The sequence below is a fragment of the Diplotaxodon limnothrissa genome, linkage group LG7 (assembly GCF_057381915.1).
Source record: "Diplotaxodon limnothrissa isolate DT_005_m linkage group LG7, D_limnothrissa_male_GT1.1, whole genome shotgun sequence".
Classification (NCBI taxonomy): domain Eukaryota; kingdom Metazoa; phylum Chordata; class Actinopteri; order Cichliformes; family Cichlidae; genus Diplotaxodon; species Diplotaxodon limnothrissa.
This window is the reverse complement of record NC_140602.1, coordinates 35725938-35744561: the sequence shown is the minus strand read 5'-3', so window position 1 is coordinate 35744561 and position 18624 is coordinate 35725938. Positions and strand designations below refer to the sequence as shown.

Below are 18624 nucleotides of genomic sequence, written 5' to 3'. Positions count from 1 at the left end.
TCACGTGATGCAATCCAGGCGATTCTCCCGAGCAGCAATGTGTAGAGGAGAGTCTCCGTGGATGTTGACAGCTTGCAGATTGCAGTGAGCGTTCAACAGCAGCTCCGTTATCTCCACACTGCCAGAGAATGCAGCCCAGTGAAGGCAAATGTTTTCTTCCTAAATGAAGATAACCCAAATAAACCCACAATTAGCCAACATTGAATTCTTCTGCAAAGGATTTCAAACCTGGGGTGGAGAGACTTCTATGCTAACCTTGTCCCTGATGCTGCAGTCAGCTCCTTTAGTAAGAAGCAGCTTCACCTGGTCTGCATGTTTGTACTCTGTGGCCCAGATCATGGGCGTCCAGCCTCCGTCATCCTGTGGAAAATTAATAATGGGCTTGAAAATCAGCTGAAGAAATACTGAAACAACATCAATCCAACTACATATTGGAATTCCTATTTAAAAACAAAACAAAAACAACAACAACTAAGAAGAAAAGCACAGCTTTTAATTTTCAGTCCTCCTGAGTACAGAGTAGTAATAAAGGAAAGGCTGCTTCATTACGTCAAAGCTGTCCTGATGCTACATATAGCAAGTTCATACATCTTAATCCAAGACACATGCAGCAGAGTGCAGCACGTCATGCATCAATTATTCCCAGAGAACCTTTTAAGCCCAGTTACAAAGTGCTTTACAGTAAAAATACACACTGGAAATCCATCCTAGTGTGTCACATGAATGGAAAACAAGTAAATCAATGAATATTTATTTTTTTTAATGGAAGTTACAGATCATATGAAACATATTATTCATTACTGAGCTTTGAGAGCAACAATTTTTAGTGCAGAGGACATCAGTCAACCAAAACATTTTAGCTCAGTGCAAAATGTTTGCTTTGTAGGCAGTACACTGAATAAATAAATAAACTGAATACGAACGTACATCCTAACACGAATTACTATTATATAAAACTTTGTTTATCATCTCTCAGATCTGAAATTTTAAGAAACTTAAAAGACTGGTGTGGAAGTATTTTAAACAGGTATGGGGAAAGACATTTTTACAGGGTTTCAACAAATGTAGCTAAATTTAGGATTATGTTTTAAATTCTACTTTTAATGTCTCAAAATGAAATTTTGAAAACTGTACAAATTCTCTAGGATTGAGACAAGTTTCATGTGTACTCATGAGCATCCACAACAACTTCATCTATGTTGCTTGTTAGAACTGCTTAAACCATCAGATTTAAGCAACCAGCATCAATCATTTTTGATTAATGATGCATTTGAGACTTTTTAAGGACCCTCAGGAACCTGGACACCATCTGTTTCTTTGCCCATGGATCAGAAGCTTGATACCCCCTCATCTACAAAGCAATCATGAAACTACAGCCAGAAAACCAACCTTTTGCTAAGGTTGAAATCAACTGGGAACAGGGTGACTATGGGAAGCTGAAGTAAAAGCACACATGTTTTTTTTTGTTTTCTTATAAACTAGGATAGCTGTTTTTCACTGCTTGTTAAAGCTAAGCTAGTCTACACATGGCTCTGTAGTTAACACATAGACAGAGTGCTGCATCCTGAAGCTGTACATTTCAATCTTGCAGCCTCTCCCCTTCTTTCACAAGAGACATTTTTAAGTGTACTAACCTGGCAGTTAATATCAATCAGTCCAGTGGACAGAAGGTGCTCAACAATCTTGTAATGGCCAGATTTGGCCGCTAGGTGGAGGCACGTGAACCCTTCAACATCCTGAGAATGGCAGAGGATTTAATTATTGACCTGGATCTTTAGTTGGCTGATGGGAACCTCAGAGAAAAATCTGGTGCATATTTACCTTGTGCATGGCACTGGCTCCAGCTCTGAGCAGGTACAGGACCACCTCCATGTGGTTGTTCTCACAGGCTTCCATCAGAGGAGTCCGCTGATCTTCATCACACATGTCCAAGTTTGCACCAGCCTGAAACATCATACAAACAGCTAATGTAAAACTGCTTCCACAAAATCAGAATCATTAATATTAGAATAAACCTCTGGTTGAGATTTTTATTTTAAGGTTTTTGTCAGAAAGTTACTCAAAGTTTAATATTTCCGTCAGAGAGATGTGAAGCACAAGGTTACCTGAACAAGCATGTGGCAGATGTCTTTGTAACCTCCCTCTGCTGCTGCGTGCAGCGGGGTGCGTTTATTCTGCGATTCCATCTTAAAGTTCGGGTCAATACCGTCCACTGGAAGGTAAAGGAAGGCGAGGAAGATGCATGAAAATACCTGCCAACGTTTATGTTTAAAAAAAAAAAAAAAAAAAAAAAAAAAAAAAAAAATCCCCCCGACACACACTTCTGTGTAAACTGTGCCAGCTGTCCAGCTTAGAGCAGAGCTAGTTTTGATGGATAATTTTCTTTTCTTTTCTTTTTTTTTTTTTTTAAAAATGGCATCATTTGTGATTTTACAATTAGTATTTGGATCAAAGTCGGCAACTTCTTGTCACATGTTGGATGCACGTGACAAGAAGTTGCCAGCTTGTGGTGACAGATGGGCTGAAATTGTATACAGTGTGTGGACTGTGTATTTAGGCTGGGGGTCAAGGACTTTGTAAGTTTTCTGTGTTTGTCTAATGCTACCAAATGCATGTGGTAAAATTATTCATAATAAAATTTGAGGGTCATGAAAATTACACCAGCTTCCTGGAAGAAGCAAAACTAGTTTTGGCAGACATCACTACAAGGTGAAAAATGAAAATGAGTGCAGATGACAGAGCCTGAATGGGATTTACGTACCCAACATGAGCAGGACCTTCTTCAGTTCTCCTTGCTTGGCAGAGAGGTAAAGTTGTTTAGGGTGGAAGCGCAGTTTCTTGGGTCTGATCAAACAGACACAAAAAAATGAATTAGCTTGTAAATGGATCGTGGTCTTTTAGGTGAATTAAGGTGGGTTTACTTACTTTTCTGTGTCGAGAGCCACCAGGATGCTCTCTAGAGTTTCTCTGGGTCCTGGAGTGAGTGTACACAGGGCTGTTGTTGCCATCACAGCCTGCAGGGGGGCAGCCCTGGAGGACCCAGGAACAGCAGATGTGTCGAATCCATGTGCAGAACGAACAGGCAGCGAACTGTCAGCCCGGCCACTGACTTCAGCCCCCACAGTTAAACAAGAGGAGCTAGAAAACAAGTGAGAACAAAAGTTTAAGTTCGGCATTTTGTAATAAACAAACAAAATAGTTCCAAAGTTGCATTTTTACCTGCCAGTGGTCGTGTCTGCTCGGCCCTCGAGGGCTCCAGGCGTGGCTGGCCCATGTTCAAGAGCAGGGGGCACGGTGGAGGTGGTGTCAGCCTTGGCAACGGTGACCTCCTTGGCCTTGCTGGCCTCTTCTCCGCAGTGAGGACAGAAGCTTTGACCTTTCAGCACTGAGGCACAAGCGTGATGGAAACGGTGAGAGATGTTCACATCTGGTTGGCACTCCATGAAGGTCCCCTGTGCAGGAACAACAAACAGTCTCTGTAAACAAACATTCACAAAGCACATGTCCTCTGACCACGTCTCACACGAAAACAGTGTCTAGGTTGCTTCTGTAAACCTACAATATTCACTCATAAGAGCCCAAAGGAGGAAGAGCCCTACAACCAACATCTGCCAAAAAAGAATGGTGAATGATGTGAGAGTCCGCCATAATGAATTACTTCAAGTTTCTCCTGATAAAGTTAGTTCTTCACGATACTGAATCACGACGTGTACTTAATGAGTAAAAAGACTAACTGACATCCAAGTGTCATCCAGGACTCACACTTAGAAATCTGAGGCACAAATTAGGAAAGTGTTTAGTCAAGACTGTCAAGCACAAACTGTGTGGTCTTATGTATCTGTGAACGTACTGTGTGTATAAACATATTAGATGAGTTACATGTTCCTTATAGAAGCTCCACAGATCTATTAAAAGGCCTTAAGGTATGAGTAAAGGAGCCAGAGAAAACAGAAAACCTCAATGGCTTCATTGAGAAATGGCAAACGCATCACATGCTGTGTCCTGTGTGAAAGCGTCATTAACCCCAAAGAACTGAGATTAGTGCAGCTTCTTCAATCTTCAGAGTAAATGCAGAGCCATTTACCATGCAAGTGTTTCATCTGTGTAAATTGTTCCATTTGTGACAGTAGCTGCAAGTTAAACTGCAGCCAGAGACCTCAAACTGATTGGCACGCAGTTTTCACCCACCGCTCTGCAGAAGAAGCCGCAGCCCGGACAGCACTGGTGCTTCACCATGCCGTTGCGATGGTCCTCGCACAGAACGAGTAGCTGAACGGAGTTGGAAGGACGCATCATTTCATGTTTCACTACAGCGTCCTGGCAGCGAGTCAGCTGTCCATCTACACTCTCTGTGGCCATGCACTTCCTGTCTGCCAGAATGAGAATTTCTCGACTCTTGGGGGTCTCCATGCGGCAACTGCAGAGCGGAAGCTCCTGAGCCTCCTCAACCGCCAACCCTGAAGTGTCTGAAGAAAGAAAAGAGCGTGGCCAATGAAATCAACCACATTGGTCTCACCAGGAATAGAAAACTATTTATTCAAATCAACAAAACAAGACATTTAACCCTTTATCACCCAAATATCACAGAAGCCCTTTGGAGGTTCATTGGATTTTTTTTGTAATTTTGGGTGTAAAACTTGCAAATTAAAATCGAATACTCAATTTTCACCACTCTCTCAGTTCTGTAGCATTTTGGCTTTTAAAACTTTGTGGCTCCATTGCTTTGAACGTGTGCACTATAACAGCTCCTGATTGACATGAAGGGAAGGGAAGGAAAAAAAAAAAAAAAAAAAAAAAAAAAAAGATCCAGCAACCATATTAACAACCAACTTCACAGCAGAAATAAGCATGTTTACAGCCTGCTATGAACACACTTTTGGGTGGTGTTTCTTTTTTTTTTTTTTAGTAACTCATCCACCTGGATACTGAAGTTAGGCGTGTAGATGCTTCGATGGGTTTTGTGGCACAGGCAGGTGGAGCCAATCTGTGTCTGAGGCCTTACCTCTGGTAACTGGAGTGACTGAACTAGACTGAATCTCACCTTTGCTGGGTGAAGGCATGCTGAGGCTGACAGGTGGGACAATCTGCGTGTACTCCTTGTGATCATGGGGTTCGGCTGGAGTTGGAGCCTGAGGCTGAACAGCCACCTCCGGCTCTGTGAGAAAGACGAAGGATAAGAAAATACTTAAGGAAGAGCCTTGGTGAAAAATGTTCAGACAAGATATAATTATGGCATTTTTCCTTTAGTTCAAAGCAGCTGCAGAAGTGTACAAACTATGTACACTTCTGCACAGTTCAAACCCAGCGCCAGTTGGGCGCTGGGTTTGAACTGTGCCATGTTTTCAGACCAATGTGGATCTGAAGTTTTAGTCAGCTTGCAATCTGACTTTTGTCATTTTAGTCAATAAAAGCCAAAGCCACCCTGTAGAGTCTCAGACAGATTTTAGGGTTTAGCAGACGCTTAAACTCACATTTTTAGAAACCAATTTTTACCCAGAAGATCACCAGCACTGTGATTATATACATTTTTAAAGCTCATTTTATTAACTGAGCAACTATTTACACAAATATAATATACTTTTAAAATTAAATTGTCAAAAATGGCCAGAAAATACAGATTTCTGCCAAAATAAGCTAACTTAACTGTGTGCTGTAATCCTGCGTGCATGTATACTGAAAAATACTGCCCGCCACCAGATACATATGTATTTTTTGCTACCAAACAGCTGGAGACGTAGCCTAGGGTTGGATTAAGAGATATAAAATGAGGCAATATTGCCAGTAAAGCTATCTCCACCTCTCACATGGGATTTCAAGCTCCCTCTAAAAAAGGAACCTGAATCAAGGAGACAGACACAGAGCTGCTGCAACAATTGAGAGCTTTGTTTATTGTTTATTTTGTGAATGTGCAGTTCAGATCTTAAGTCTGAAGTCGAGAAATAAACTCACCAATCAAGGTGAGCAGCACACAAACAATTCACATGTTTTTGAACTAAAAGGACTGTTTCTGTCAGTCTGGCAGCAGGTAAAGAGGTGAAAAGTTTATTTAGAAAAGAATCTAAATAAAGCCAGTGTATAAACCGATACTGAATCTATTAGGTGGCTAAAATCAGTTCACTGCTGAACATTTACCCAGCAGTACATAGTTTTAGTTTCTGGGGTTAATGTCGGTTTCAGAGAATTACTTTCTGTCATCCACTTGCAACATGTTTCTCTCAAGAAATAGCATCAGTCAGCCTGAGAATATTGAGATAGGTGATTGGGTGGATGTGCATATAGAGGAACAGCGATCACCTTTGGACTTCATCCTCCTTTTTCGTTTCCTGGAGGGCCGGAGCCATGCGCTGTCTGCTTTTGTTTTCTTTTTCAATTTTTTCTTCAGACTCGACTCTGTGCTCTGATGCAGGTGAGAGTTTGGCCACAGGGATGATTTTAAACAACAGAGAGAAACAAGAAAAACCCCCAAAACAAAACATCAATTCTCTTCCATTTTTAGCTAAAAGAGGTGGTATGAGATGCAGTTGGAGAAGTGGTGGCAAGCGGTCTTACCAAGTCAGATTCAGTGCCTTCCTCCTCCAACTCTTCCTCTCCAGATTCTTCAGACTCCTGCTCGTCTTTCACCTCCACCAGGAAAAGCAAACAGAATTCATCAGTAGCATTTAACACATAAGACTTTCACTGCAATGCATTGCATTCACAGTTATTCAGAGTTCCCACAAAGAAACAACCACACAAGGTTTCAAGAGAAGGAAACAACTTTTATTCTCCAACCTGAGCGATGGATTCAGAGGGTTCCTGCGCAGCACTTTCCGGTTCTTCTGATGGCTGCTGTTGTTCCTCCTCTTCAGACTCCAGATCTTCTGACTCTTCATCCTCAGATGCATTTCCCACTTTCTCCCCATTTATGCTGGCCACCTCTTTAGCCTGCAAGACAACAAATGGAAAAAAGTGGATGTAATGTCATATCTTAACAGCAGCACCTCAGCATTTCCGAGGTCATAAATGAACCTGAACAACTTCCCATTAACCTTACCATACCAACAGTCCTGGTCTGTTTAAAAAAAAAAAAAAACTAGGAAAAGTTGTCGGAGACGTTGATTGAAATATGTTCTGTTCTCAAAAATGCAATAGCACATCTAATATATAGAGCTGGGGTCATATATGACGATTTTTAATTGTCTATGTCTCAGTGGACAATGATTGGAATAATTTATTCCACATGTGGCAATTTTTTCAACATTCAAGTGCAGAAAGTGCATGAGAAGCATAAGACTGAAACACTGAATGTATGAGATGTGCCTCGAGAGGCTAAATGAATACGTGTTACGCTTTCTTTTAATTTTGCAAATTTTTGAAAAGATGAGAAGCTCAGACCTCTGGACTCTTGGCAGTCTGTTGTAGTTCCTTAAACATTTCCAGCACAGTTCTCTGCTTTAGCACTTTGGTTTTCTTCTTGGGAACCAAGCTGTACATTCCCATTCGCCTCTTCTTCTTACGGAATGACAGCGCTCCTGAGTAAGAGCCTAGAGCACAAGAGAACACCACATTTACAGCAGAGTGTTACCGCAGACAAACATTACACTCTGCTCCAATTTTTAGTGCATTAGCTTTTGTGATGTGTCGCTGGAGTCAGTCTAACCTAGCTGGAGCTTGGCTTGGACAGGAGCAGGAGAAGCCGAAGGAGCTGCCCGTTCTGCAGGAGCTGGAGGTGGCTGTGGTGGAGGAACAGGTGCTGGTGAAGCTGATGATGCAGTTTGTGCTGAAGATGGCGTATCTGGTGGACTCTGAGGTAGGTGGTTCTGAGAGGGTGACTGCGGTGAGGATTTCTGCAGGTCGGGTGCAACATGAGACTCCATTTTGGCACTCTTTGCTTCCCTTAATTCCCTGTTAAGAAGCTGCAGAGTGGCAAAAGCATTTAGGATCAATGTGTTACAAAAGGTTTCCTCATGGTTAGTTCTTGTTTTATTTTCTTGTTTTTAAAACCAATTTCCATTCAAATGGATTTGTTCCAGCTCCAGGACCCCCCCACCCCCACTCTATTCATGGACTCCTTTAGAGCAGCTTAGCATGATTCAAGTACAAAATAATCCATATTTATCGTATACTAAGCCCTGGTTCAGCTGATCAGCTCATCCTCTGTCTCCTAACTTTAAACCTGTGCTCACAGTCAGAGCTGTGGCTCTGAGATGTCAACACAAGTGAAATCTGCACGCACTGACATCATAAAGAGCCAAGAACAGAAAAAACTCCCTCAAACTTGAGTTTGTAGAAGTAAACCAATTGAGCTACAAAGAGTGACTTCATTATCTGAAACTTTGGATATGCTTAATATAAGCATATGATTGTAACAGTATATTTATGGCAGAATAAGGAAAGTAAACAAGGCCCAATTTTATTTTATTTTTTAAATAAAACCTAAATATACACACACTAAGTAAAATAAAGCCAACATTTTTAGTGTTGTAATGTCCACATAGTGAGCTACGGTTTTACAACCATTCAATTAAATATTTCCAAGTAAGAAGACTCAAATACACGAAGGCTCCATCATTGCCTGGGGCTTCATTTCAGCCAGTGGTGTTGGGAGAGTACCATCAGATTTTGAACCACCATTCATTACCATCTGCAAAGCTTCTAACTGGCAACAGCTTCATTTTTTCAGCATGAAAATACAGACTGCAATAGAACGCTATCAGCCATGGACTGGCCTCCCCAACGCCTGAACCTCAACATTACTGAAGCAGTGTGGGATCAATGCGACAGGAAATAACAAAAAGGCTGCCGACATCAAGAAAGGAACTTTGAATGGCCCTTAAGAAGCCTAGAGAGTTATTCCTTACTAGAAGGTTTTCTAAGAGAGGCCAACGTGTGTTGAAAAAGGAAGGTGGTCATTTAACTGTTTTTGCCTTATATTCATTTTATATTTGCGCATGTTTCTATTCATCACTGAACCTCCCTTTCATTTTCCTGAAAACATAAAGCAATGAGTAGTTGCTCGAACTTTTGCACAAACACATTTCCTTATATACTGCTAGCTAGTTAATCTGTATCTATAACTGAGTATCTAAAGTGTGTAAACAAATATAGTGGAGTAAATGCTGCGCCCACTCTCTAGACTCCCCTCTGCAGGCTGCAGCTATTCCTGCTAGAGAGCCAGGATGGCTAATTCCAGCCTGCAGCTATTTTATTAAGAAATATCCTAAGTTTTATTCAAAGATGCAGAAGATAATGTGCACAGATTTTATTTGAACTTCCTTATGCAGTAATGCTGTCGCTGTGTAAAACAAGCCAGTAGTGGAAGGGAGCAGCTAAAAACAATTCTTTCTCTGTCAATCTCTTGCTCTTTTAAAATGAATAAATAAAGATTTAATTTATTCTTTTATCCTTTACCAAGTGAGTGGCAGACAGGAAATGACAAGCAGTAAATAGCTTAGGGCTGACTTGAGCCTGGGCTTCTGCAGTAGGCTTCCAGCTTATGGGTCACTTGCTAAACCAGGTAAACTTCATGAAAATACTGACTGTAAGAAATATAAAGTGGTTTTACATGTCCGAGCACAATATCAGTGTCACAAATCCAAGAGTTAGTGAAGCCTGTGAAGCCTTCAGCTGTTAGCCATCTTGGCTTTTTGAAACTGAAACTAGGGGCTGGATCTGACTGTGAAACTGATGGTCACAGCACGCCCAGTAGCCAAAGAGCACACCCTGGATAATCCTCTTTTATTTCAATAATGACTGCAATTTAATCAAATTAGGGTGTTTTAAACAGCCTGAAACTACTGACTGAAGCCATAAATTCTTCAAGGTTTTTACTGAGGTCACAGGACAAGGAACTGAGGCTGTATAAAACTAGTCACCAGATGCTGGCCAAGAATGCAGGCTTAACTTTTACTGCACTTTTACCATTGATCCCTGTGTTTGCTATAATTTGCTCTTGTTAAAATCTTGTTCAGTCGTATCGTTTATCATCTGCCTTCATATTAGATTAGAGAAGCCGCCTGTTGAGCAGCTGGCTCGATGAACCTCAGAGTGAAGAACTTGTGTGCCCCATGTCTGCTTCTGCTAATCAAACCAAAAGGTCTGAGAATTAAGCCTGCTTCCTGCTGCAGACAAGTAATACAAATCTATCTATATTTCAGGAAATGTTTAAGAGGTTTACGTTTTTACATATCTAACAAGTTTTGCCTGATAAAAAAAATAAATAAATAAAAAATAAAGTGTTGAGGAACAATTTCCTTGTTTTTTTCTGTTTTATAAGATATGCCTCAACATGTTTGCCCAAAAGTAAGTAGACATTAAAAGTTCAGGTGCCAGAACCACAACCAATTTAAGTGCTAAAAGTCGTTATCAAACTGGATGAAAAATAAAAAAATTCAATTTAATACTTATGCACTAGACCCCTATTCTCCAGGATACCACTGCTATATGTTTTTACATGATAGAAAAATGTCATATCCAGATATCAATGACACAGCATGCAAAACGAGATTAAACCATGCATCAGACAGCCTCTGATGAGGATGAAAATAAGAGCTACTTAGACAACGTCCAGCTAAGTAAAATGCTTTGAAAAATATGCAAGAAACCCGTTTTAAACCAAATATTGCAGACAGCCAATGACACCCCTCAGCCTCCTAGAAGATACACCTATGGTATCAATTTAAAACTCCTACATTGCTTCGTTCTTGAGTCATGTCATTCATAAACTTGGGTCTCCATGATGCCTGCCTCACTGGGCAGCAGGGTGATGACACCAATCAGCCTTTAAGGGTTGAGGGGTTTAAAAACAAACAAAAAAACCTACTATAGTGTATTTTCCAGGCTCTGGTCTCATCAGGTAGGATTTAAAAATAAAATTGGATCAGATTGCTTTTTTTTTTTTTTGGGGGGGGGGGTTCAATTTCCAATTAAAAGTTTCACTTTTCACCAAGGGGACCCATTACATTTGTTGTAGTTTGCACTAGTGCTGCAGGTAATTATTCTTATTGAGAAATGTGCACCCACATGAGGTGTTTCAATGGTGGCAAGTTCTTCCTTCCACCCATCTTCGTTTTAATGACAATCTTTTCAAAAGCAAAGTTCCACAAAGGTCCCAATCTCTTCCATTTCCACTCTGCTCCTTATTAAATGTTCCTGTCAGCACCTTTGTAAACAGTTCTTAGGAGGTAGGAACTTTTAGTGACATTTCAGGTAACAAAGGCAAGATAAGATCCTTTTGTGAAAAGAGCCACAGGTCTAAAAAGGAAGCAGTCATGCTCGAGTACACAATTATATAATTCTGTTTCGACAGCTTGCAGCTTTGAGTTTGGGGAAGCCGTTTTTCTGGTTCATCAGGACAAAATACACATTCGCAAAGCCAGATCTATAAAGAAATTGTTCTTTATGATTTGCCTAGTCAAATGAAGGCAAAAACCACAAGAAACAAGAAAAGACAATTGGGCTGGCCTACATAGTCACTGACCTCAAGGTCATCCAACACCCTTGGGATGAAATGAATAACACACCATTACTCAGAGGAAATGTGGTTGTGGTCAAATTGCTTCTAATACCTGCCTTTATAGTCGCAGATTAACCCTGTAAGCTCTAACATCAGGGTTAGGGTTGATGTGTTGCAGCATGCATGAACTACTACTTTAACACAGCTTTGTAACCATTCACACTCAAGTGTGAGGCACCCAAATGCTAAGGTGTGGATACTCAGAAATGACCACGCTTCAGCACTGGAACAGAAATGGAAAAAGTTCAAACAGGAAACAAAATGTATGAGGAGGATGTTTTCTGCAGAACATCTCATCTTTTCCTACGTTTTTAGCATCTCCCTCTTTGCCAGCTGGGAATCTGAGAACTCCTGTGTTGATGTATGATAGAGCTGCTGATATAAAGCATAATGCAAGCCTCTAGCAGTTTAATAGTACCCTAACTATGAAACTGCTATTGAAATTGCATACAGGGCAATATAAGCTGTATTACTATAAGAGTTGCTGCAGGGATAAACCTGTTGTATATTGTAAGGGCATTTCTGACTTACAGATTTTTCCAATTTGGCCTTCAACTATTTTTATTCCTTAAGGTGTTGAAAAAAAACAAATCTAAAGCAAACATGATAATCCCTTGCTCTTGGTCATGGTTCACCTTTTGTGCAGGGCTGACAGCAGGTCTGGACATGGTCTTGCGCGCTCTGTGTACGGTGACTGGCGCTGGAACCGGGGAAGGAGATAAACTGGGGCCATTTTTAGTGTCTGGTGTCCCCTGCCCCGGCTTTGTCCCTGTACTGGGGGCAGTCCTTAGTGCACCTGAACTCTGTGCACTCCCAGATGCCGAGGCAGGGAGGGTTTTGGCTGCATGCCCCCCTGTCGGTGAGCCCGAGGGCAACCAGTTAGTCCTGTGAGGGGAAACTCCCAAACCTGGTGCCGCTGCAGCGCTGCCTTCCTGCTCCGGCTGCTGCTGCTTAGTGAGAATGAATCCATTGCTTCCAGTAACAGAACCATGCGGTGGCTCCGTGTCAGACGTGCCATTTTCATTTAACAACAGTACAGTCTTGTTATTTCCTGTTGTCAGGTCCTTGTGGCTTGTGTCGTCGCTCTCGGTGCCGTTCAGCATCACCTCTGCTGCAGGGGAAAAGGCCAGTCTGTCTGCTACCTCTTTGTCCCCATCTTCGCATTCAAACAAGACAAATTAAATCACAATGTAAACCCATCATTTACACAAATAAAATACGTTCAAGCGTATTTAGACAAATACCTGACTTCTCTTCTCCATTGCTTCCTGGATCTAGTCCCTCTTTCTTTGTGGATCCACCTTTATCCACGCAGCTCTTGGCTAGACCAGCGGGCTGATTTAAAGAAAAACAAAAAACAAAAAAAGTACATGTGAGGGAAACTGTTAAATTAAGCTTTATTAAATACATTTTTTGTGGATAACATTATCAAGTGGCTGCTTAGTTTGTAATGTGTCTAAAAATAGGCCCCCCAGGTGTTCCTAAAGCCTAAGACTATCTGAAAAGTGAGTGTAAAGACATATTTCTTGATAGAAATACCCCAAAAAGTCTGGTTTTAGCTTCTCAAAGCCACATTTGTGATCCAGGCCTAAGCAGGCATATCTCTGAATTAAACCATCATCCTTCGATGCACCTAATCCTGTGTAAAATCCCTTTTTATTTGTGCTTTTCAGTAATGTATCAGTGTCAGGAATACTGTAGAGCCAGCCAAGAGATTGGGGGCCACCACTATGCACTCTCATTGTCTCCGGCTTCTCTCCTTATATGCTACAACTAACCAGTGGAGCAACAGACGCCTGCCACAGCTTCAAAAGAAAACCAAATCACCCATCGACCGTCTTTACATCTCAGAGATAACAGCAGGAAACATAAAGACTCTTCCTCCGGAGCAGACCTTCATCTTCATGCTCACTCTGGAAAAACAGGCCCAAAGGAAACAGGAGGCCTTGAAGGAAAAATCATCGTGACTTCACTCTCATGCTTACTATTAAGGTCTACTTTGTTGCAAAGCCTTCTCTTTCAGCTCAAATATCAACATTTAGTCAATCTAGGCCAGTTCAACCTTGAGGAATTACACAGAACCAGCGCAGAAAATAAAGGTTTACACTTTCCCTAACCTCTTAAGACTCATTTAGGGCATATTTAGGGACAGACACGTGCTGATCAGTGGTGAGAGGTCATATCTGATGAGAAGTAAGTCAGGTACTGAAGCCAATTGCCCCAGGAAAGCAGAGGACTCATTTTCTTCTCACATTAAGCCAATCAAATATAGTCTGAGTGGTCTGCCATGCATCCTTTCTCCCTGTTTGCTTCCCAAGTGTCCACCATCCAGATAAAAGGCAAAGCCTATCCAAAAAAAAAAAAAATACACTTTGCATAAAATATCAGTTAACCTTTATGAAGGAAAGCAGAGGACACATTTTCTTCTCACACAAAGCCAATCAAAAGACCTGAGAGAGAATAAGGCCACTATAAGCTAATGGATTCAGTCAGTTACTCTAAAGCCTCTCCTCAATGGCTCAGACAGTCAGACTGTGTGAGTCCTGATCTGCTTACAACCGAGACTCCAACTAAATAAACCGTCAGGAAACACGTCCCTGTTCATGCTCCTGAGCCAAACATGAACCTAATCAATTAGCAACAAGTCCAGGCCAAGGACTGGTCTGTGAGGGTTTGTCCCCAAAGAACATCTAGTCTGGGACAACCCTCTTTGGTGTATGATCAACATGGGGGAATCTAGTGAACACTTGTGAGCGTCAAGAGAAGAAGAATCTTTTAGTTCCCCTCCCTTCCCCCCCCCAATGGTTTGAAGAAAGCCAGTTACACAAAAAACACACAAGCCTCAGCCCTCCCCCTAGTGGTGAAAAGTGGAACATACACAGTGGAGACAGGAGAAGGGGGAGGGAGGGAAGCAGAGAAGGCTGTCTGCAGATCGCCGCCATTTCGCAACCAGATTGTTTACTGACACAGCGCAGCCATTGCAGCAGTTTTCCACTAGATGGGGACTGAAGGGGTCTGGAAACTCATAGATGGGAATATGGAGGCTGCTGAAAGAAGCTCCAAAGCTGAAACCAAGGCTGTGAGAGCTAATCAGAGCCTAAGCTGCAACTATGAGTGCACAAAGAAGGCCCCAGTGGTTGAGTTACTAGTGATATTACACTATAAATATTAGAAAGAAGCTCATAGCACTATAAAGGATCAGCCTTTCCTGTCCATACAACTTAATGTGAACCTCTTATGTGACAAGGCAGGTGCTGATGTGACCTATCTTTAGATCTGCTGAAAGAGACCTGAAAACAAGTCAGAGAGAGCTACCAAACCACAAACACATTACACAGGCAGCTATCAGGCTGCCGGGGCTGGCACTAAGTACCGAGTACCTAAGTACCCAGATGAGATAAAACAATAATGAACCCTGATCCCTCAAGAATGAAGAACCAATTTGCAAAACCTGTTCTCTGCTGTGATCTGCTTACATAAAAGTACCCCCGCCCCCATTACATGCTAATAAAAAAATCCTAAAAAATGCCCAATCGTACAGATCACCCTGACATTTAACTTGCTACCACTTCACAGTAACAGCCTGACACTGTGCTAAAGAAATCTGACAAAGAAGCTCTTTTTCCAGGTGGTTTAGGGATTGAAGCTGCAGACTGTAATTGCAAAAAACCCTCAGTTTGAATAGTCTGGGTGGTCTGTCATGCAGCCTCTCTTCTAGCTCATTTCCTGTCGTTTCCCAGCTGTCCACTGTCTAGATAAAAAGGCAAAGATAGCCTTAAAAAAAATAAAAATAATAATTGACTTGGCATAAAATTTCAGCTAACCTTTATGAATATGTCAATAATTAACCCGCCATGGGACACATTGTGCAAATGAACCAATGACCCCGAGTCAGAATCCAGCAGCTGGTAAACATAGCTCACATCACACCCCAATGTACTTCCTCTAAATTAATAAACAGCATCTGCAGTATATATCTGAACATACTGTAGCCTAGACAAGGGCCACAGTGACCTCATTACTACATACTGACCACTGAGAGAGTAGAGAAGAGAAGGGATTAAAGATAAAGGTATAACCAAAAAAAAGGTGGCTGTACCTCACTTTAGAAAAATCAGGTAAATTTCAAGATCTTCAGGAGGTCACGCTTATCTTCCCATATTGAGATTGACATTTGTCATGAAGTGATTGCTCTAATTCAAAGGGAGCCGTCTCCAGTCACAGGATCCATCCATGCCATAATCACATCTCTCTGCTACCACACACACAAAAAACGCACAAACAAATCCTCTCTCCTTTAAGATCTAGTTTTCGATTTCAGGAATCCAGAGAAATCTGACAGATTAGAATTACTGACAGATGAGCAGCTCGAGGAGCACGCCTTAAATTAAAAAAACAAAACAAAACAAAAACAAAAGAAAGAAAGAAAGAAAGAAAGAAAAAACAAAAACAGAAACCTTCTCAAAGAGAAGACAGCAAGAGCTGAAACTAATTGGTAGTAACTTGGTCTAAAAGGAACTGGGAAGAAAGACTATGCATCTCCTCAGACCACTAAAAGCCAACTAAGGGTGAAGAATACAAAGCTAACATGTCGTTTCTCTTGTGCCTCCAGGAAGCATCATACCTGCTTTCTTCTCATGGCCTCCATTGAGGAGAAGAAGGCGGCAGAGAAGGAGTGAGTGAGGGAGAGTGTGTGTTTGAGAGAGAGAGAGAATGAGGGAGGACAGAGAGGGAGAGCGCGAGGATCTGTCGAACAGATTGTTCCTCCTTTCCTTTTCTTTCCCCGCATGCACATTCACCTCGCCGGTCATGTGACCTGGTGGCTCCCTCTGTCGGTCCTCTCTGTCAGAGGGTCTCCACAGAGCATGCTCAGTCATTTCCAACTGTAACACCACTCCATTCTCCCCCCCCCCCCAAACTGGAAGACCCCCACTGCCAACGAAGACCCAAATCACCACCCAAAGGCTGCATACCCAACAAGAATAACAGGAAAAAGCCTGAACAACCAGCACGTACAGACGATTTTATATTCCTGTATTCATGCCAAATTCACTTATTCTATTTATACATATTTTGTAATTCCTTTCATCGTTTCATATAAAAATAATAAATCTTCTCGTCAGTAAAGGATTTTTAAGCTCCAAAAAGCCTCGACAGTATGCAGGCACTGCCGTTTCAGGTGGAGCAATGGAGAGAAGGAAGGAGGAGGTACAAGAAATGAGGCCCAAAACCAAACTGCTTTTCTTCATAGACAGCAGGCCACTTTTTGAACCTCTCAACAGGAGTATCTTTTGTCTCCACTCAGCTCAAGGCCAACAAACACCACTAAACATGGCCTGCCAGGCTCATGAAACAGATATTAAGTTATAGGCTGAGCAGCCATTAAAGAAGCCTGGAAACACTTAGAAAGGAAAGCACAAAAGGACCTGAAGATATCAGCCTACGAGATCAATCAAACTTAGCATAACATGTCAGTACAAAGGTTTTCCATCGCTGTTTTTGTTGTCTTTGTCGTACTTTGTTTTAATGTGATCAATGAATTGAATCATCTATCCAATAAAAAAAATGACATCAAGAGGAAGTATATCAACGAACCCTGACATTTTATTTTAGCATTTCTGCCAACAATTAACTCACAATTAATAAAAAAAATCAAAAACATAAAAACAGGTTAGTTCATTGGGAGACTTCCTGGACAGGTAGGAATGCAGATGTAGAAATGCTACAGCTTATACTGTTTCACAGCTAAACAATAACAAGCTAATCCTGACATGTGAGCTATGCAACATGCCCAAGACAATGACAATGGAAGCAGGTTGGGAGGCATACCTTTCTGACATCTTGGGTGTCTAAAACATGAAAATACTCAAGTTATTATGAATAAAAAGGAGAAAACAAGCAGTTCTAACAGAAAGCATTATACTTTATATTTCATGAATGTTCATTTTAATTCTGGCTTCTAAATTATGACAGCCAAATAATCAGGACATAATTATTACTCTCTCTGTATTAATTTTCTCTACAAAGCTCTCCTTTTCCTGCTCCAAATCAAGCACTCCCATTTCCATTATATAAGTGCATTTGTGCCCCTCCTAAAAAGCTCAGTGAGTCCCTGATGATAATAAAAAATAAAAATATTTTTTAAGAAGTACTCTTTCACAAGGAGCTATTCAGCTATTCTTCAAAGATCGCTCACCAGCCAAAACATGCTCTCAAATAACATCGGCTTAATGATCCATTTATGCTCGCCACAATGGCTTTGTGCGCTGATCAGGTGACGTCATCACACAGCCACATCCATTTGTACTCGTGAAATTACTCGGCACTGCTGCAGTAATCTCTCTCCACGATTTCTGTCCTCCCATGTTCGTTGTGTCATGTATGCTTGCAGAGGTGGACATGCTCACACAGCCATGCCTGAAACATGTCCATTTTGAAAATAACTGCACCTGCTATAATTTAACTTAAATGTGCAACCAGCTGAAACAACACTAAAGGACGACTTACACCAGCGGATGTGACGTCGCTTTTGTCATTTGAAACCACTCACAATGGTGAGAATGACAAGCATAAGGTCTCAAGACCAGTTGGTGATCCCTTACAACCACTGGTGGCTCAGGAAAAATGTGTGTTCCCCGATTGGTCGCAAGTGTTTGCTGTCTGCAACCAAGTTAAATTGATTGCAAAAAGGTTGCTGCATCAAAACCTTCCTTGTGATTTTCTTTGAAGATACTGCCTGTAGTTTGCATGGACAATGACAGCAGAAGTAGGCCTGGGAGACACCCATTTTTGTCATATCTTGTAGAGATTAGCATTTGAAGCAAAAATTCAATTTGTTATTCAGTGGGACCAGACAACCTCACTTGCCAACAGCTCTCCCTGATGAACACGTGTGTAGGCCAGCAAAACAAACACTCCACCACACTCCACACTCCAAAAACTACAAATAATAAAACCCAAGGCATCAATGTGGACTAAAATAAAAATAAAAAAAATAAAAAAAAAGCTTCATATCTCAATCTGACTGAGCATTGATGGAACAAACTTGATTCATACAGACCCAACACAGAGGATGTGCTGCCAAAGTTCTGATGATAACACACAGCTACACACCCTCAGATGCTCCACGT

The 18624-nt window shown here is 41.4% G+C and overlaps 1 protein-coding gene across 2 annotated transcripts in view; it reads right to left on the bottom strand.

Moving 5' to 3' along the window:
• The window catches only part of ehmt1b (euchromatic histone-lysine N-methyltransferase 1b), a 46071-nt gene that overhangs the window by 4300 nt on the left and 23147 nt on the right, over window positions 1-18624 (bottom strand). Inside the window, exons 1-18 of one of the 2 annotated variants that reach the window (XM_085359641.1) lie at window positions 16119-16253; window positions 12739-12829; window positions 12130-12650; window positions 7640-7895; window positions 7375-7523; window positions 6772-6924; window positions 6550-6621; window positions 6295-6397; window positions 5042-5155; window positions 4189-4466; window positions 3220-3452; window positions 2926-3138; window positions 2762-2844; window positions 2106-2212; window positions 1822-1944; window positions 1635-1736; window positions 256-360; window positions 5-159 (exon numbers count right to left, since the gene is read on the bottom strand). In XM_085359641.1, the coding sequence (XP_085215767.1) occupies window positions 5-159; window positions 256-360; window positions 1635-1736; window positions 1822-1944; window positions 2106-2212; window positions 2762-2844; window positions 2926-3138; window positions 3220-3452; window positions 4189-4466; window positions 5042-5155; window positions 6295-6397; window positions 6550-6621; window positions 6772-6924; window positions 7375-7523; window positions 7640-7895; window positions 12130-12650; window positions 12739-12829; window positions 16119-16142 (2882 nt within the window). In that variant the 5' untranslated portion in view covers window positions 16143-16253. Of the gene's footprint in view, window positions 1-4; window positions 160-255; window positions 361-1634; window positions 1737-1821; window positions 1945-2105; window positions 2213-2761; window positions 2845-2925; window positions 3139-3219; window positions 3453-4188; window positions 4467-5041; window positions 5156-6294; window positions 6398-6549; window positions 6622-6771; window positions 6925-7374; window positions 7524-7639; window positions 7896-12129; window positions 12651-12738; window positions 12830-16118; window positions 16254-18624 lie in introns of those variants that run through there. The other variant, XM_085359640.1, reaches the window with a different exon arrangement.